Raw genomic sequence first — 20,383 nt, 5'->3', positions numbered from 1 at the left:
AAAAAAAAAAAGCCTGTATCCTCTGTAAATGTCCTTAACTCACACTGCTGTATCTGTGAACTCGGCATGACCTAAATGTTTCACCACTTCCTCTGTGTCCTGTGTGGTGCCTCAGCAGTGGCAAAGTCGCTATCGTTTGATGGTAATTGTGTCTCTCCTCCGGCTCTACACATGCTGAGATGGTTCCTCATCCAAAGGCAGTTCCTTCACTGCTCCTAAAACCTGCTTGCGTTGTTTTTTTTTATTTTTTATTCAGTCTAAATAGCTTGCAGTCAAAAACACTCTTAAATATGGCCTGCTATAGAGGAGGCGGAGGCGGTGTATAAATCCATAACAACAGCAATTATTTATTAGTGACAGTTTTTTATGGCCATTTTAGTTCAAATGTTTCCACAGCAATTGATCCAAAAGAAAAATCCATTTTTATGCGATAGCTGTAGCTTTTAACCAAACTGACTGCTCGCTCCGTAAGGTCAAGGATTGAGTGAGTGAAGTTATTTTTGCTCCTAGTGTTATTAGATTGCCTATCTATCATTCGAGTATCATGTGATTGATACTGACTCAGCCTGAATGAAAGATGGAGCAAGGCCATCTCTGCTCGCACGCAAGAGTAAGGAGTAGCCTGATCGCCATAGCACCTTGTGAGGAAGAGGCCCTTGAAGGATATATGGTAGAAAAATGTGCTAGTGAACTGCTAACTACTCGTGTTGCACCATTTCTCATTTAAACTTTTTTGAAATCCAGTGTCTGAGTTCTTACTCCATACATTTGTCTTTATAAAAGTTACAAACTCAGCATGTTTCCATTTTAGTGGAAAAAAAAAAACCTGCTGGACAGGCAATTGTGGAAGGATGATTACTTCCAAGTGTGTTTTCAAACGCTGTTAATTTAGGGACAGTCCACATATTGCTGACCACTTAAAATTGCATGAACCCTTCATTAGCTTTGAAATATGCTTGCTGATTTCATTTTACCATATATTAGAATTCTAGACATCAAATTTAACGCTCTGAAGGTACCAGGTACGAACTATTAATTTTGCGGTATGTGGCTGAATTGGTTTACTTTCCTGAGTTTATCTCTTTTGAACTGAAGGCATCTCTTCAGGCCTTTAATTGCACACTTGTTGCTCCTTCCACCCACGAGGCAGATAACACCATCTGTTCCCTGTCCGCACAAGACCAATCATAATTTCAAAAAGAGAAAAATATATTCCGTTCCCTGGCAAAGATTTCAAAGTGCTACCGGAAGCTTATTTGGGAATACGCAACACAACTTTTATTTTTGCTTAAAAAATATTTAAAACTATAACATGATTTGGAGAGGGTGGTGTGTTAGAACGAGATGTATAGATTAATTCATGTATGTTGGTAGTAGGGTACTTTGGGCATGTTCCCACATCAGACAGATTTCTCTCTCTCTCTCTTGGTTTCAAAGGTGCCAGAAACAGATGCTTCGTGCACATTTCAAAGGAGACCGACTTTTGGCCTTGATCATTTTCAGGATATGATTAGATTCCAACTCATGGCAACAGTCTGGTAGAAAAACAAGGCAAATAAAGTTGAATGTATTTTTCGTTTGTAGATGTAGCTCCTGAAATGACTGGTCGACTAATTGATTCGTCTGAAAATTAATCAGCAACCAATTTGAACGTGGAAGAATCGCTTAAAACATTTATTACCCTGAAATCTCAAGCAGTAGGTGTTTCCAGCTTCTCAAATGTGAGGATTTGTGGCTTTCCTGTTTTATCTCATTGTAAATTAAGCAAACAAACCAGCAATGCAAAGATATCGCCTTGGGCTCTGGGAGTTGTTTTCATGATGCTGACATTAATTTGACACATGACTAATTGATTAATCTTTAAAAAAAGAGATTAATCAATAATGTAGCTGATCATTAACTGCAGCCCTTTGATTTTACAATTAGTGCTTCCAGAACCTCGACTGGAAGCTTTTCCGAACATATCGGGGTGCTTGATATGTCGTTTGCTGCATGTATGTGAGGTGTCTGTGACAGTGGACTGTGGGGAACAGCAGAGCAGAGCGACTTGAGGCGAGGGCCTGTCACATGTCACAGGTTGACTGCCCGTAGAGAGTGGGGAAGCTGTCTGCATGTGCCTTTAGTGCCTTTCACAGCAGCGTTGGCAGAGTGGACCTCTAGGCTCTGCCATGCACTGGGCTTGTTATGGAGCTGTCACTGTAAGGGTGGCAGCACACAATGCAACGGCTTTTCTTTCCTGTACGCTGGACAGGGATGTAAAAGAAAGGCACAAGAAAGTGAGTTCTGTTTGGACCTCCGTTTGTGCTTCATTGACAAAGAACCAAGAACCAAACTCTCAGTATTTGTCTTTTTGGTGACAAAGCTGTAAATACAGTGTTTTGAAAGCACAGTTTTTCGAACACAAGACTGCACAGGGGGTTGAGGATTTCCTGGTTAGAAAGTGAATCCCTGCTGGGCCTTTTTACTGAATGTTAATTGGATTTCATCTGTGAAAGCCCTCCAGTCCTTACAGAGACATCCTTTTTAATCAAAACATAAATGAGACATACTAAAGTGATTGCAAGTATCATTACTCTGGGGGGGTTATGACTTCTAATTAAGATGAAAAGTGCACAGATAGATTCTTTTATCTTTGCACTCTGCTTAACATCTTATTCACGATCAAATACTTAATTTGAGTTTAAGACAATATATTAAAGAACATCAAAAGGAAAAAAAAGAGTAAGTGATTTGATGCCAGGGCCTATGTGAAAATACTTGCATTTACATATGTAGCTGATTTGTTTTTGCACCTCCTTTGGAAAGCATTTTTGTTCTTTTCTGGTTGCAGATGAACAATTGCTCATATTCTGCTATGTGGGCAAAACTTCAAGATGTCCAGTAGTATCATATTGTGGCCCAAGCAGCTCGACGTCATATTGGGGTCCCTCACATTTGAACCACTTTGGTGCTTTTTACACTAGTCAGTATTTTGTTTGAGCGTGGAAGTGAAAGCCTTACTTAAAGCTCGCTTTCACACTGGCAAAAGCGACAGTGAGTCTGTGTCAGCTGATATTTCTCTAAGTCAGGTCAGAGACTGAAAATGCTATATAGCCTGTCTCTGTGTTGGGTAATTGTAAACTACAGAGACAAAGCCTATTTGTCGTACCCATCCGAGCTGTCTTGTGGAGCCAGTTTCCCTGACAAGTGTGGTTTTAGGGGCCATAAAGCGGCACTGCCACCATCCCTCAGTCCTGTCCTCTGTTACATATGAACTAGTGGCTAAACTGACAGGCTTATTTACACCAGGACACATGTAGCCTAGATGATACCATCGCTCCAGTTCCAAACGCTGCTAGTTCACAAACATATCTCACTGACAAACTACTATGAGTGCAAGGCAACAGAGAGGGGTTTAAGAGAATACCAATATCAATTCACAAGTCATTTATTTTGGATACACTTCCTTTACGGGTAACTGGATTAGACCTTTTTACCTCTTGCTGTTCAATTACCCAAGCACCCATAAAAACCTGAAGTTCTGTCTCCGCAGTGAGATATTGTCACGCCGGTCCAAGCAATAAGAGCGAGATTTAGGATGAGCCTTTTCACTGTGACAGAGACTCGGCAGAGGGGCCCTCTCTGTCACCAGATATTGCGGTCCCCAGCCGCTCATTAGAAATGGAACCATTACTTTACAGCTCCGGCTCGCTTCTCTCTGCTGTTCCTTCATCCACCTCCACGGCACCCTAGATGTAGATAAACACAAATGAGCTCTAAAATGTACAGAAAGCCAAACCTGAGTGTGAAAGGTGGCCGCACAGTATAACTTCACAGCTATGCGGCACATTAAGTTCCTAATGTCTCTGATCTTATTTCTCATAATATCTCTTTGTGGTAGGATTAAGTTTATTTGAGAGGGAACTCCCCTGTGAACTATGCAGCATAATGTGTTTGCTGATCATAGTGTGTGCATCCCCAATGGTGCTGTTTGTATTTCAGCTGTGTTGTTTGCTTCACCAGTCGGAGCAGAATAGTCAGGGAACCTGTTCATCTCTCCTTGTTTAGTTTGTTGTGTATCATTTTTGATAGTGAAATCTGTGTTGGCTGCACAGATTTAGAATAAGGTCAAATGTGCAAACATCAGCAACATTTTGTCCATTAGATTTCTTCTTTAAAGTACCTAAATATGTCATGACTTTGGCAAACTAACCATATGCCACATAAAAATAAGAATGGTTCATTATGGAAGTTTTAAAAAGTGTTTTTGTCCCTTTAGACCAGAGACAGGAAGTGCATTAGCATCAAGACAGGCTTTGTCTTTTCATTTGCCCAACAAGCAAATGAACACACCTCCGTTTACCCATCTGTTGAAGCTGCCTTCGTTCCTCGTAATGGGTCACTGTAATTGGCGGAGTCAGGAAGCGGGCGCCGCTCCATGGCGTGTGGTTTAGTTACTGGAGTCCTGAGAGTGATGGAGCCACTGGCAGCTGTGGGCTCGAGGAAACTGCTGCTGCTGCTGCTGCCGCCGCTGCTCGCTATGGGCCTCTGTTCATCTCCTCTCCCCCTCACACAGCTTTGCTCCACAGGGATGATATTACTGGGACAAATGGCCACCTGGGAGCTGAGCACTTAATGAAGCACACCTTTTTTTTTTTTTTTTTTTTACTCCTCTTCTCCTCAATCAACCCCTTTTCCTAACGCCAACAGTCCCTCCATCTCACATCTGGCCAGGCAGCAGAACAGATCTGTTGGGGAACTAAGGCAGTGAGGGAATTGAACAGAGCCACAAAGCCTTGCATGCAAGCTCATGCCTTTTTATTTGCCTTCATGACAGTATAGCTATTAGCTGCCTGGTGGTGGTTTTCACTCTTTAAGCATTAAGAGATATCCTTCAGAACTCATGGCCAGTTCACAAATTCCTCTGCATTACCGAGATGGGCTGTGTGAGGAGAATACAGCGCTCCTAATGAGCTCCTTCCATCTAACTTGTCTCCCTCCTGTCTTCTTGGATCTATTCATATTTGGCTCTTATGCAACTGGCTTTCATCCCGAACTGGGAGGCCACGCAGGCGGACAAACGGTTGTTACTCCGATGTGAGGAGGGCATTTAAGCAATTGTCTCTTTGCAGCGCTTTTGTGGATGATTGACTCTGGTCTCAAGATGATGGCCTGGCACAACCATTTACCTTCCAGAGTCTTAACTCACATCCAGTCATGAAATCTCACTTTCCATCTCTCTTTTTTTTATATTTCTGCTCAGATCTTGCATGTGTGTGCTGGAGAGAAGTCATTTATGCTCCTGTAAGCTGCACAATGTTCTTATGATAATAATTTTGTTAATAAAGCTAATGATTAATGACTGTTGAGGTTTTTTCCTCCACACCATTCTCAACTTTCTGCACTTTCTATTACTGTAACACCCTGACCCTTTCGCTTACCATCCCCACTATTCACTCACCAACCTCTTTCACTGAGGCCACTCAAATTAGCCCCGGCCGTTCGATGAGAGCCCAACAGCTACAGGACATGTCGCAGGACCGAGGCATAAATCATTCCCCAGAGCAGGAGCTGTGGCAGGCCTAGATGCACATCCACCACCCGAGATTTACGCTGCACATCGAAGCACAGCCCTGCAATCTGGAGCCTCTCCACCAGGTCATCTTCAAATTGGTTATTGATCTTCCAATCACAAAATGAATCATACGTTGCCAACACTGTTTAGGTACTACGTTTACAGTAGCGTGGCTTGTGTTATGGCTGATATGCAGCCTGGGGATGGATTATTGTTTAGGAACCATGAGAAAACAAGTACCTGCACTGAACGGGGAGTAAATAGGCAAAGAAATTTGAAGCAGTCTACTTGAGATGAATAGGTATCATGTTGTCATCCAGCAGAGCCTCATTATAACATATCAAAACAGCTGAAGACGCTGTTGACAGTTGCTGAAGTGAAGAGCTTGAAGTTGGCTTTTGTACTGTGGTGATATGCAACAATGTGTGATTATGACTGCCGTCATTTTAATATTTTCTTTCAGGATTAATTGCTTTGCCTTTGATATTATTATACTGCAGTCCTTTAAAAAAATTGAACTGCTGTATTTTGGCAAATGTTCTTTTATGTGATGAAAACAATTTATTTGCATACCTCTTAATTCAGATTCTTTCCCTGTTTATAGAACTGCTATGGAAGCCACTCAGTCACTATATGAAGCTGAAATACACAGGTTTCTGTCACAGCAGAATCAGTTCTCTTATCTACATCTAACTGAAATGGGACGGGATCCATGGAAGTACTTCATTTCAGCTCTTGTCATATACTATATTGTGGCGTATTATTTAATGGGGCTTCACTTCTTGCCCAATTAGGCTCCAAGACGGTGTGTAAATGTAGCTTCTGCCCTGGGAGCAGTTCTCTCATAAATGCCAGAATGGCCATTATCAGAATTCCTTTGTGAGTGAAAACAGACAGGTATAATATAGATTCAGCCTTAATTGAAAGCTTGTAGGAATGTCAGTGGTACTATCTTTGAATTTCTTCTTAAATGTCAATATCTGAAACACAAGACAGAGGGGACTGCTTTTTTTTTCCTATTCCATTTTGGAGGGAAAATGTCAACCTCAGTTTCGTTTTCCAAGATGGCTGCATCATTGCATGTGGCTTCTGAATTACCTAAGATATTAATAGTGTGGGGAACACATTTGGATGACAGGTTCAGTGTAACTAATTGGCTGTTGAATGGAGTCAGATTGTAATCTCGCAGCTGTTATTTTTGATTCATGCGCACATGTTCAATTACAGAGGCTCATTAAGACTACATGCTGATGAGTGATTACAGCACATGATTTGTGAGAGCTGACATGCTTATGGGTTTGGAGCGTGTCCACTGGTCAGCTGGACAGAAAGCTTACTTCTGCATTTCATGATTTTTAGTATTAAATTGCACTTGTGCGCACAAACTCAAATCGCAGCCTTGAGGCTACTAATCATTTCCTACCAGTTCCTGCTAAGATCTTCAGTTTTTCATTGTTTGATGGATCTCTTTGTAACTCACCCTAGCCATCCTACCTAGAGGGGAAAGTTTCTATGAATGTACTGTTATTGTGCATAGACACAGCCTGTGCTTTGCTTTTTCCATTCTCAGTTTAGGTAGAAGCCCAGCTTCAGTGGCCCCTTCCATTTCCCTTGGACTTTAGCAGGCCCCTAAGCAGGAAGGAGGGAACTTGGATGGACCGCTCTGCTCCCCTCTCCAGTCGATATCAGCCAGCAGGTAAGGCTCTGTCTCTGTCTGCAGTGTGGCAGACACTTATTAGTGGTAATGCTCTCCCATCATCCATCTCCAGGTGGGCTTCCGCCATTGATCTCGACGCCAAGGCTTGTCACTTGCTGCTCCTCACGCAGTGAAAGCACTGGTCGCCTCCGGCACTGGTTTTAGATGTCCCAGCTTAATGTTCTGTCAATAGTCTCGTGGCTGGACAGCCAGCATTAGACCTGTGAGGTGACTGGCACAGCAGTGTGAGATGTTTTTCCTCACAGTGGTCTTCAATACCTAAATTCAGCCTGGAAAAACAGAATAGAGCGTTGAGGTTTATGAAGCTTGGGATGTTGACCTCCAATCTCTGTCAGTTAGCATGGACTCCTGTAATACAGTGAAATGGGTTAAATCTGTCTGTGGGGAATATGAGATGCAGGGGCTGTTGCCACCATCCATTCCACTGTGTTCTTGTATAAGTAAAGCAGGGCTGACAGTGGGCATTGGGAGTGCTCCTCTAAATTTTTCCCAGTGATGTAGTTATGTTGGGTTCTCTGGTCCCTTACCTCCACCACATGCCACTCAGGTGTGGAAGCAGCTTGAGTTTGACTCCCCCCCGCTCTCCAGCTCTTTTTACATTCTTAAAGCAACTATTTCTGTTACCTTTCATATGAAAGACTGAATCCAGTGGCATCAATGTCCTCCTTACTGTTAGGGACAGGGTGAGCATCATACTGTAGATCAGATATCTGATGAGGGTGCCTTTTAGAAGATGCTTTCCTGTGAACTTTTTTGAGGCCATGTCTAAATGAATTTGCTGAAATATTGCAGCGTGTTATCAGATTGTGAGCTTTAATGCAAATCACATTTATGCAAATTTAGTTAAACCGGCCTATTTGGTCAGCAGTGATAATGTAACAAAACACAGACGCTGAGTATAGAATAGGAGTGAGAAAATGTAGTATTGTAGAACTGGAACGTTTTGTGTTTGTTACCACTGACACACTGAACTGTTTATTCTAATTTGTTCTAATCCTTCTGAGTCTGAATGATTTATTTTCAGCCTAGTTTGTATTTCATATTTAATTGGACCAATTCATGGAAGCTTGACTAAAATGTTTAATGTTTTTTGGACTCTTGGCCGACCTGGTTCAGTGGTTTAACCAATGGAGAATTAAATTTGGGTCTCTCCCCGAAGACCTAATCAGATGGCAATGGAACGAGGCCATCTGTTGGGAGTGTGCTAGTGATGTGGCCATGCTGCAAACAGTCAGCTATGCAAAAACGAGTCCAGTTGTTTCTCCAGTTACAGTTGTTCTTGAGAGCAATCATCGTGGATGGGGTTATTTAACACAATGTTAGCTAGAGTATGTAGTGTGTGTCACTGGGTTTACTGTGATAGTCATACAACGCTTCAGTTTTAAGAAAACATTGACAGTGCTAGATGTAATTGTTTGAAGTTAATTTTATTTCTGGAATTGAGTATCAGCTTTTGGCTACACAACAGTGTTATTCCAGCTTAAACTGGCAATGTCTTCTTTCCACAAAAAAGTGTTGTAGCCTTAAAAAAAATATGTTAAATATGAATGTTTTCATTGAACATTCATTGAATTTTAAATGGCTTAATAAAACACTATGTTCTCCCTGTCAATTATGCGTTACACATTAGTTGCCATTGACAAAAATATGGATGAGTATCATGGATGAGTGTAACATTAATGTATCACCACATTAATTCTATACTGTGGCGCAATAAATATAGCAGCCTGATTTACTCACAGCGATTATTAGTTATTTTTCATGAACAAGAGAAAGGGAAAATCCACTGAGTAACACATGACAAATATTACATTCTTTTACATGTATCAGTCAGATTAGACAGCAAACACAGAGTAGATCAAATTAACATCTGAGGTAACACATTAAACATTTATAGTTAATATTACATCTGTCAGGAATGATGGAAAACAGTTTGCATTTCTTTACCTTAAGGCATTTCTGTTACTCACATTTACCCTTTATTCATATTTTACTATATCATTACATAGGCTCTTCATGTGGACATATAAAAATACAGTTAGTATGTAAGAATAAACATGCATGTGTGTCCTTTCTTGAGGTGGATTTGGAAACTGTCTACATGGTTCACATTCACTTTCGCTGATGATACACAGATACGTAACAAACGAACAGCAAGTATCATCTGGACACAGGACAACAAATTCTCACATTTTCACCACTGAGGACCACTGATTCGATTTGCTGCAACATGAACCACCAGAGATTGAAACAAGACCCACAACCCAAGTCACAGTTCACTTTGAATGACCAAAACAGCATGCATGATGTAGATTGCCATAATGCATTCTAATTACTAGTTACTAATGTTATTTTTGAATATCAAAAATAGCAATGATAGTTAATTTCATATTACATAAGCTCCATGCATCTAATGAGTTGATTTGGTAAATTGCACATATACCCTCACTGGACTTTCTATTATTGTTTTATTGCACGAAGTACCTACAGTACGACAATACATCACTACCCTCATTCTACCTCTAAGTGCAAATAAAAAGCACTTATATACACATGAACACAGTGGTTTGCCTCGCCTAGTCACCACTGGACTGTATCTTGCTTATAAAGTAGCACTGGTCATTACACTTTACAGTTGTTAACTATTGCTATAATATAGAACACATACAGACGAGACTAGACAACTTCAGATGTGCCAATGAAACCATACCACACATATTTTCCCTCTGCACACATTATTTATAACCAGTCCTCTCTGTTTACAGATATTCATTCATATCTTTATATAAATATCTTAAAGTGCCTTGTCAGACAGACTTCACATACGCACAGCCTCTTTGGCGACCCTATGGTGGCAGTAGAAACAAACAGCTTACATACCAGAGTAAAAATAACTTTAGCACATTAAAATGGGTCTAACAGTACCACTGATCCAGTTTATTGTTAACATAATGGCACACATTTTTTTTTAAACATAATTCTGACATGTTTATTACGTTACTACTCTACAGGTTTGTGAGATATATATTGGGATCCCTCAGTTTATTCACTCTCTGATAGAGGAGCTTCCCCTCACATCAACTCTACAAAGCAGACATGGCTTTAGTTTCCTAAAGGCAGCAGACCAGTTAATCTCAGTCTGCCGAGTCAAGCAGGGTCATTATTGGACCCGAAATCATTCTGATGTCTATACAAATTCAAAAGAAAACTTGTTTTCCAGTTAGTTTTTGTTCACTTTTTTTTTTTTTTTTAATATTTACACACTATATACAAATTTTTAAGGCTTTGCATTTTGTTGTGAAGGGAACACTATTGCACAGACAACAAAGACACATGAAGGCATCTCGACTACTGAGGCTAAAGCTAAAATCTAAGTCTAAGAGTGAAGATAGGAGCAGCTGAGTGGGCGTGCTCTCTCAGTATGGCTTACTTCCCTGATTTATGAGGCTGGCTGGCTCCCTGGCTGCTATCAGCCAGTTTGGTAGCTGCAGCGCTGCTTCTATTGCACAGGTCCCTGATTTCCAGCAGGCCCTCGTTCAGGGCTTTGACGAAAACGGCCGAGCTCGTTTCTGTGTTCTCCCAGAAACTAGACACGCAGAAGATGATGTGGTCTGACTGCGGGTTGTAGCAGGCGCCGTAGCCGTTGGGTACCACTGGGCCGTAGCAACAGAACATTTCCACTGTGGTAGGAACCTGGAGACAGGAGGATACAGCCTGGGTTAGACCAGTTTAGCTAGAAAGAATGTTTAGTGTCTGACGAAAATTAATCAGATAAGGGCTGCAACTAATGATCATTTAGTCTATAAACTGCCAGAAACAGAGAAAAATGCTCATTAAAAGTTTCCAGAGTCCAAGCTGACATCTTCTGATAGCTTATGTGGTCCAACCAGCAGTCCAAAACACAAAGATATTTCATTTATAATATATCTTATATATATTTATAATGAATCAGTAATTGAAATAGTTGGTGATACATTTTCTGTTGATTAATTAATTAACTGAGCTCTAAATGAGACCGTTAATATTGTTCTGGAATCAGTTTACATCCCACCATTGCCAGTGATGACTGCTGTAACCCTGCATACGTTACAGAGGTGGAAATCTTTCACCCGATCTAATTGATGTCAACACTTTCAATAGATTTTCCTTTGACATTGTGAATGCTTAGCGCTTGGAAAACTTTTTGTAGGCAGTGTTCCTTGCAAATCTAAAGTGCGTCACTTGTACGACAGAGTTTGCTGACAGATGAAATTACAGTGACAAAGTTTCAGTGAACATGACTTGGGCTGAATCACTTTTGGAGTTCACTAACTGGTGACAGAGAGTAAAAAAAAAAATGCACATTCATTTCGCTCAAAATATCATGATTACTAATGATTACGTATTAACAATGTGAATTTGACAAGTCACTGCTGAGTATAAACAGCAGATGGTCTTTGTGTTGTTAACAGAAATGGAAAAGGAAACCAAAGCTGAGGAGTCATCCCATAGTCATTTCACACGCATTTGTTCAAGCACCTCTCACTCACTTGAATAACAATGCAACTGTTAGCACTTATGAATGTATAGCTCAGAGAGTGCATGTATTTCATGTAGCTGAGGCATGTGGCATCCTCAAGCAATGTATATTAAAAAATAATATTTATTTTAAGCGAGGTTCAAGTACTATCAGCTACACCTAAATACACAGATGGTCTAAGTGGATAAACTCAGTGTCGCAGGCAGTAGGTGAGTCTGACACGGTCTCCAATTAAAAAGACTGCATCAGCAATCACAGATCCCTCAGTGAGGATTAGCAGGATTGACTTCAGGTGGCAAGAAATTTGTAGATGGCTGTCAGGTTATCTTTCCATAAAGATAAAATTAGAATAGTTTAAAAGTCAGTGTAGCCTTTCAAGAGAAAGTGGTGGTGGTGGAGATCTTCACCTGCCAGGGCAGATATGATATGTAAAGCAGCAAAACATCATCATTTTTTTTTTTTTGCAACAGCATCTCCTGCGTATGTGGAATTAGATGAGTCAGGCTTCTGGGGAAGTACGTATACTGTATTTCCTCTCTGTTGGCAAGCATAAGCATAAGCATGGAAAATATTATGCAAGAAAATGTTAAGTGTTAGAATATAATGGGATTTCATGTTACCTGACTGGTAGAGAGGATGAACTGGTTGCTGGCCAGATACGTCTCATCACAGAAGATCTCTGGCTTCTCCATGTTGAGCTCCTTTGAAATCCTCAGAAGCCCAAGGAGATGATTGTCTATTGCCATTCCTGTAATAGCCTGAAAGAATAAAGTCTTTTCAATTAGAGCCCCATGAGCAGAGATGGGCTTCACAGGCCCAGTCCTTGTTTGGTATACAGTACATTTCCACCATAATGGTCGCAACATAGAAGATTGCAGATGTTTAGTGAACTACCCAACTTGCAGTTGGATCACAAATCATGTGGAATGTGACAGCTGAGATAAAAAGTGTGCTCCACTCCACTTGTGGGCTCTGCCTTTAAAAATTTCAAACTATAGCTCCGTTCCCTCGTGTGTTTCTGTCCTTTAATACTCACTAATTAATACGTTAACTCTTGTTTGGTTAATATGTGTGTAAACTGCTGGGTGCAGTGACTCCTCAGAGTCTTTCCTGCACTTGAGGAAGTCACTGTGCTCGGCAAAGAGTTAGTCCTGTATAAAACCGCAGACTGTCATTTTTACACTGCAGTTTATGCATGGATTAAAGAACTGAAATATAATGTGTCAGTTAGTGAGCTTTAAAGGTGACGGTAAGCAGATTTTTCTTTTTTTTTCAGAGCCAGGCGAACTGTTTCCTCCTGCTCCCAGTGCTAAGCTAATCTGTCTGTTTGTCGTAGCTTCATGTTGGATTTAACTTTTGGCAAGAAAGCCTGTAAGTACATTATCCAACACATCAAGCTATTTCTTTAAAACCTCCAGGGAGCGAGTGATAAATTTTGGATGGAGCAACACTGTAATATAATTAGTCCTTTAGCTTAAATGTTTAAAACTGGTTTAAAGTACTTACTGCAACTGTGTAATTTGTCTGGGCATTAATTGCATCCCTCAGTCGTTTTGTTTTTTCTGAGTCCTGTTGGAGAAGTAAATAATTATTTAGAGAAAAAAGTAAGTACAGGGCATTTTTCACATTGCACAAAAAGAGAGCAGAGCATCTAGTAATTTTTTTAATAGATCCATTGAACCTGCAGGGAGATCATCTGTTGAACAGGGAGACTGGGACTGGCGTGCTGAGGTGGCCGGTTGCACCTGTTTCGTTTAATCAGGCGTGATGAGCGGTGACATGGGAGTTACTGAGTAATTTGGGTCATAGTGAGAAAAATGACTCACAGTGAAAGTGGCCCTCTCATCTGTCATGGACATCACGAAGGCCAAGGCCTCAGCGGTGGCAGAGCGAATGTTATCCACCCGACCCTCTTGGAAGCGCCGAATGGACGCGCTTTCATAAGTGGATACGAGCCTTCTATTGCATCTGAGTAGATGACATCATGGCAATATCAGTGTATTTGGCCAAGAGACCTTTCATAAAATTTAAACACAGAAGTAATAAAGTTTCTTTACTTGTAAAATGCAAGTTGTAAGGCAACTTGTATAAATGCATCTGGACTCATCTTCTGCTTTTTGATGAATTCTTTTCCATAATCTTTAAACTTGAAAACATCCATGTCAAGATTATTCACCAGCCTGAAAGAGAACGCACAAAGGATATGAAACCTTGTGTCTGTAGAAGAACTTGGAAATATTTGTGGATGTGGCTTTGTGTTGGTCTTGCCTCTGGAGTCTGTCTCCAGATGCTGCTAGGAGTCCCTGAATGTGCGGGTTGCATTTCCAGAGCAGTCTTCTTGGAGGGGGGAGCTCTCTGATGCTGGATGTACTTGCCATCTTGGAGGGACTCCCCGTTCTGTTTAGAACAACAACACTTAAGCCTCCTACGTGTCAACCTCTGCAGCGTTCACTGAGATAAGTTCTCAGATTTTTGGTCATGTCTTGCTGCAGCGGACCGACTTACATATATTTCATCAAGTATTCAGAGCACTGCACCAGAACTATTCCTTCAAATGGCGAATGTTCGCACACGACTCCACATATCCCGTCCATTCCTACAACAAACTGAGAGAAGCTGGATTAACAAATGGAACAAAGTCTTTACTTGTGGAGGATTGAAGTGCCTTGAACGTGGTCCTACCTGCATTGACTTGTCATACCAGCGGTTTGCCCCGTTCTTGTCTCGACCGCCACCATGGAGCATCAGCAGGGCCCTGTTGGTATCACTGGGCACCAGACCGCTGGGTTCATCCAGACACACCACACACAGACAGCTCTCAATCAGGGCCAGAGAGTCCCTGTTAGTTTGATCTGTGTGGAGGAGGGACGCATGTTCTGGATTATCCATCTAGTAATGGTTTATGGTTGATCAAGACTTTTGGGATCATAAACGTGATAAAAAATTAGAGACATGTTTGAGCTGAGACCTTTTGTTAGCGCATCTCTGGCTTGTGCCCATTCTGTTCTCCCATCGGACGTCAGGATACCAAAAGGAGGGAGTCTCTCTTCAGCGTTTTCTGCCATTTTCATGATCTTCTCCAGCTGGGATAAGATCTCCGTCTCGTTGAGGTGCTTGCTCTTTGCGACTACATCCAACACGAAAAACTAGCAAGGAAAAACAGATTACAGAAATCACGTGTTTCTTAACTATTCCATCATGCACACTATTACCTGGAAGATACGTAATCATCGTTCCGTCCACATATTGTTAGTGTGGTGCAATATTTGTGTAGCTGAGATAACTAGGATACTATTAACAATGGCAGGGACAAAAAATGGCCAAGGGCTATTGAAAGTATGGCTCCTCAGCTGCGATCGGTTAAAGATGCTCTTAGGGAAGTGGCAGACTCAGTCAACAGTAATTTAGTTAACTGCCTGTATCTGCATAGGGACAGGCCGTTATGTGCCGCAGATTGATAGTTCCCAGACCCATTTCCAGGTGAGAGCGCCCACTGTGCCTTGTTCTGTGGTAATTTAAAAGCACAATCAGTTTATATATGAGAAACACACAAAACAAAACAACTCTTATGAATAGAAAATCTTCCTTTTAAAAAATGCACAGGACACTTGGGGATGTGAGAGAAGACTGGCTATGGCCCAGAAAGCTGGATGAGTTACAAACATGACCATGCCGTGCTATCTGTGATAACATTTTCTGTCTACCACTTCCTGATCAGTCAGGCCCCAGAGATCAATGTAGCTGTCAGTGTTTGCATTCTGTAGATATCTGTACACTTTAATGCGGAAATAATTCTCACCAGTTTAAATAGTCAAATAGACACTTTAACATCCTTATAAAAACATTACCCCAAGCAATTTTATAAAGGTTCTATGTTTTCAAAGTGAAGCTATGAAATGCAGCTTTTCATACCCAGGCCTGGTTCTCCTATCCTTTTAGAAATGTAAATCATAGATATAAACAGTCAAATGAGTGCCCGTTCACCATTGCAATAGAAGTGATATTGTTAGTCTGCCCGGTCTACTGTGACAATTGGATAAAAAGTCACCTTTAGAGGCTGATGTGGTGGAAGGTTCTGACTTTTTCAGTTGGGTACAAATGCTAGTGCTCCTATGTTACGTGTGATATTCAGAGATGGCACTCTTGACAGAGCAGATCATTATATCTTTTGTGGCCAGTTTAGATGTTTGTATGCTTCTTCTGCGGTCTACTGAAGGATTAGTTTATCTGTGCTCTGGGCCAGTAGATATCTCACTTCTCATGAAGTCTGTTTCTCATGAAGTGAGATATCTACCACATCTCTGATGATAAGAAAAGGGAAGTCAAAGGAAAAGAAAGTTCTGGCTCATGTCTGATGTGACGTACTGAGAACAACTCTGCTTTTTAAGCATCTATTGATAAAACTGAATGCTGCATTAAAACATCCTTAACATTTACTTATATTTTCTCTCAAATGAACTGAGGACTGTCTTCAGTTAGAAGTGCGATTGAGAGTGAAAAGTGTCCCCAGAGGCTGGGGTCCTGACCTGGTTCTTGCACGCCACAATAATGTGCTCCTGTGCTGAGGAGGCTGCATTCATCTGGACCTTCAGCGTGTCTGTCTTTAGCCCCGGGTAGCGGTAGGAGGTGAAGAGGCGGTAGTACTGCTCCATGCACAGAGGGGTTCCAGCTAACTGGCCTCGAGCAAAATCCAATGGTAGTGCTCGCCTGAGAAACACATCACACAAATCAGATTACCTCCGAGGACTCTGACTTCACGACTCATCATTGAGTCATTTCATTTTATTTTCATCTTCATTTGACTGACTTTACTTTGGGAAGGTAACGTGGATGAGATGTAGAGCTCTCAGGGTACAGGGTGACAGGTAATCTATTAGAGGTTAAACTTACTCGTCAATGAGTCGCTTATACTCCAACACTCCTCTGATGAGACGAGCTGCAAATCTAAAAAGAATGAAAAAGGATGAAATTAAAAGAAAGCCAGGTGTTTTCTGTAAAACACTGAACACATACAGCGGACTGGCCGGCGATTATAATTGAATATACTCTCATCTCTCAAAGGACTCAGTAATCACATTATGGTAAATTACTAGGATACAGTGAACGAGCTGTGTGTGTGTGTGAGTAAGGCAGTCTTGTATGTGTGAGTGGGCGGTGTGGGCAAATAGGGAAAACACAGAGCCCTGTCAGGTCTTATGTTGTATGTCATTTGTCTTGTTGTTATTATGTTCAAAGCTAGATCAATACAAAGGAGGCGGCTACAGTGCACCACACCCCGAAATGAGGCCTGACTAGCAGTCTCTGCGGAGAGCTTGGCCCTGTCACTCCCAATTTAATAAGTGGCTGTGTCAGTAGATTACCAGCTGCTTGGGGTGCTCTGGAAATATTCACTTAGTGCTGCACGAGCTGACAAAAGCTAATGCTGAGTTATAGGACTTGACGGACTGGTGTAATGTCTGGTTGACCACGGCTCATTTAATAATGGGCAGAGATTTGGCCAAGAGATGATGCCAGTGATTCTCTCCATGTCTGTGTTTCAGATCTTAATCTGAGTCTGCTGAGAAGATCATAAACCCTGTCAGCGTCCACAGAGCAGAATGATATGCATATTTTGTATTGTTGGTGATGGTTTGCAGTGTTCAGTCTTGTTAACCTTTGCTATCTGGTGTCTGTTTTCACTTTTTTTTTCAGTGCCTTATAGAACCGAGAGGGCACACGCTGAGCTGAGCTGACACAACCAACTTCCAAATCTCTAAAACCATCGAACTGACTATCAGATATTCTTAAGCAATCTAACGTGAGTTACTTTTTTGGTGGTGGTGATGGTGCATATATGTACCTCTGTTTCAGACTGAATTTACTACATTTCCCAGATAGGCTTGTATAGGTTGTAATAGCAGAGAAAGAGGGTCTCACCTTCATCTGTGTCTCTGGTGTGTCACAGTTAATAAAAGTTTAAAAACTCACCACATGTAAACATTATATAGTCTGAACAAAAGCAGAAGCAAAAGTCTGGCACATACCTGAGGGCATCTTTATGATCTCTGAACGTCTGCTTAGGAAACACCATGACCGGACTGGAGTTGACCGGTAGGGCCAACCTGTTGTTCAAGTACATGTCGTCCAGCCAGTAGTCATAGACCTAAATAAAAACACAGGGGGCGTTTTTTTTTGAGAAATGCTGCGTCGTTAAACGTTTTGGACTCAAGTTATTACTTTCAGAGTTGAGACCTGTGGGCAGTGGAGTAAAAAACCATTACAGTGTATCACTGCCAGATGAAAAGGAGAGTGGGAGAGTGCGTCAGTGTGAGAGTGGGAGCGTGATAGATTTCACCGAGCTGGATGAGTTGTGGACTGACCGATCACCCAGATGCAGGAGGAGAGATTGAAGCAACAAAGGACCAGCAGAGGCTCCGATAAATCTTTATCACCCGGTGTTTCACCATTTTCGCTCTTTTATGAATGGGTTATATATTATTATAGAACTCATACTGGAGACAAAATCTGAGACAACTTTCATTTTTATTTTCAAACTAAATAGAGCAAATTCATAGTTCAATACCTTATTAATACAAAAACCCCATAATCATAGCTCACGCTAATTAAAAATACTCTTTTATAAAAGGTGAAATTCAGTATATTCAGTATGGAATCTTTTAAATTAAAGTTTAATGAACCAGAAGAAGGTACAAAAGAGAAACATAGATATCTACTCTTAAAGGCTAATAAAACCCAAAATCTTTATTGATATGGGAAAGGAAGCCGAGTAGTATTTTATTTATTTATTTTGTTGAATTTTTTTATTTTTTGTGATCTGAGCGTTTACCCAGTTGGTCGTCTTGTCCCTCCTCTCTAACAGCTTCTTCTGGAGAACCTCTCCGACACCTCCAGGAGCCCCAAACTTCTCCACGATGGCCTTTGTTTTCTGAAACTGCTCCGCCTTCACCAGGTGCTGGACGCACTTCAAGTACGTGTCAAGGGTTTGTTTCAGTGGGGGCACAGGGACCTTTTGCAACACCTGCTGCCATAAAAACAACAAATTGGTGTAAATATTCATAAAGAGTAATGAAAGGACAGCAGTCGCTCAGCATTTCTTATCTTTTGTTAAAGAAAGAATTCTCTCACATCTAAGCTTTTATTATTAGAACCAGAGTTAATAATTCATCTTAAATGCCTCAGGACCTGTTTGAGAATAAATTCCACAGCCTCATGGGACTTTAAAAAATGTAAATTACTGTAAAATGCAAACTAATTATATTTTCTGTCTGATGTTTGATCATCAGCGTACTGGATATTGTAGTTAACCCAACACGTTAATAGTGACCGGTACATTGTAATTGTAAAATAGGTTGTAACTGTGGGTTCCCTGAAATGAGGACTGTGTAGAAATTTCAGCAGACACGCATAAAATGAACAAATTAAAAAACAAACAATTCAATCAAACCACAATAATCAGAATGCAAATTCCACTATAATATAGACCACCACTGCCTCAGTGTTGATTAAATGATGCTCTGTATCAGTGTTTAGAATCATGTTTTTCACCTCTGATGGATACCTGCTATACAATTTTGGCCCCTAGCGGTCAATTAACGTAAGTGACGCTGTCTCTGGTGCTGAAATCCAGCACCGTTAGTTTGCCGGCTTCAGCACCGTGGACAGCGACATCGCACAGTGTGAAAACTTTATGGGATGTGGAAGATACGGAATGAGTGTTGATGTGAGGAAAAAAAAAACACTTAGAAGCAACAGCATGTTTTCATACTTGGCTGTCTCGGTCTCTGGCCGTCTCTTTCTCCAAGACTGGCATCTTTGCATTCCAGTCCGCTCAAGGGAAAATAATGTGGAAACCCTCTAGAGGTGGTTTGAGTTCTGCCTCCCCTGCACGAAGCATGTTAAGACATTTGATAAAAGAGAGAACAGGAAAGTAAATACAATTAGGCCCGCTGAGAAAGGGAGCTACATAGTGCTGCTGTCTGAAAGTGAACCAGCAGGCTTTCATTCTTCATCATTTTGCAGCCTAATGCAATTTGCTGCTTGTCCTTGAATTCCAGCTGCACCTCATAGCTCACCACTGTAAAGAGATATGCATCTTAAAAACTCAGTTCATCTCTATTTCAGTATTAAAAGCCTTTTTTTCCTAAAGAAAATCTTAGCCAATAAACCAAGAACATTTGTACCTATTTGACGTAGTTTAACTTTTTAAAGGCAAAAAATAAATGTGAAATTATAATTTTGTATTACTGGGTGCAGGTTGGTTTGACTGAAAACGATCAGAAAACTGCTGAATTCGTTGTCAGAGCAAAGTTGACTTTTAAGAAGAGTTTTTAAGATAACTTCCTCGCTGTGCGCCAAAAAGGCTCATACAGTGACAATAAGTTTTTAATTGACACAAAATCTCCTTTATTGTTAGTTTAGAGAGAGAGAGAGAGTAAAGTTTACCTGATCGGTGTGTTACCTAGGAGGTCAGAGAAGTGTGCATAAGTTCACATCGCCTCCCACGTCCATGCCGTGAAATTCCATATTAGAGTAAAGCTCCGTTCCGGCGCTGAACCGCTCCCCCGTCCCCACGCCTCGCCATAAGGCTGTGATT

At 41.1% G+C, this 20,383-nt stretch overlaps 2 protein-coding genes across 3 annotated transcripts in view; one reads left to right on the top strand and one right to left on the bottom strand.

Annotated features, from left to right (window-relative positions):
- LOC121201093 (poly(ADP-ribose) glycohydrolase) overlaps positions 1 to 20,383 on the top strand; it is a 57,653-nt gene that overhangs the window by 21,875 nt on the left and 15,395 nt on the right. For both annotated transcript variants that reach the window (XM_041066729.1, XM_041066730.1), the window contains 3 exons: positions 7,125 to 7,250; positions 17,482 to 17,587; positions 18,650 to 18,757. The gene's annotated coding sequence lies outside the window, so the exon portion shown is untranslated. The remainder of the gene's footprint in view (positions 1 to 7,124; positions 7,251 to 17,481; positions 17,588 to 18,649; positions 18,758 to 20,383) is intronic.
- LOC121201095 (choline O-acetyltransferase-like) lies at positions 10,698 to 20,347 on the bottom strand. Its single transcript, XM_041066734.1, has 15 exons — positions 20,233 to 20,347; positions 19,556 to 19,671; positions 18,617 to 18,811; positions 17,814 to 17,932; positions 16,681 to 16,734; positions 16,317 to 16,497; positions 14,759 to 14,936; positions 14,473 to 14,642; positions 14,296 to 14,396; positions 14,059 to 14,187; positions 13,848 to 13,970; positions 13,617 to 13,758; positions 13,297 to 13,359; positions 12,411 to 12,548; positions 10,698 to 10,964 (listed from the first exon to the last, which is right to left on the bottom strand). The coding sequence occupies exons 2-15, from the start codon at positions 19,598 to 19,600 to the stop codon at positions 10,698 to 10,700; spliced, it is 1,905 nt and encodes a 634-aa protein (XP_040922668.1). The 5' UTR covers positions 19,601 to 19,671; positions 20,233 to 20,347.

The sequence above is a fragment of the Toxotes jaculatrix genome, chromosome 21 (assembly GCF_017976425.1).
Source record: "Toxotes jaculatrix isolate fToxJac2 chromosome 21, fToxJac2.pri, whole genome shotgun sequence".
Classification (NCBI taxonomy): Eukaryota; Metazoa; Chordata; class Actinopteri; family Toxotidae; genus Toxotes; species Toxotes jaculatrix.
Note: the sequence above shows the minus strand (reverse complement) of the source record. Positions and strands in the feature narration are given on the sequence as shown.

Coding starts and splice junctions, on each gene's coding strand:
- LOC121201095 (XM_041066734.1), bottom strand. CDS start 19,600: ATGCCAGTCTTGGAGAAAGAGACGGCCAGAGACCGAGACAGCCAA. Junction 16,498..16,680: donor TATAAGCGACTCATTGACGA/GTAAGTTTAACC, acceptor TGTGTTTCTCAG/GCGAGCACTACCATTGGATT. Junction 13,360..13,616: donor ATGAGAGGGCCACTTTCACT/GTGAGTCATTTT, acceptor CTTCTCCAACAG/GACTCAGAAAAAACAAAACG.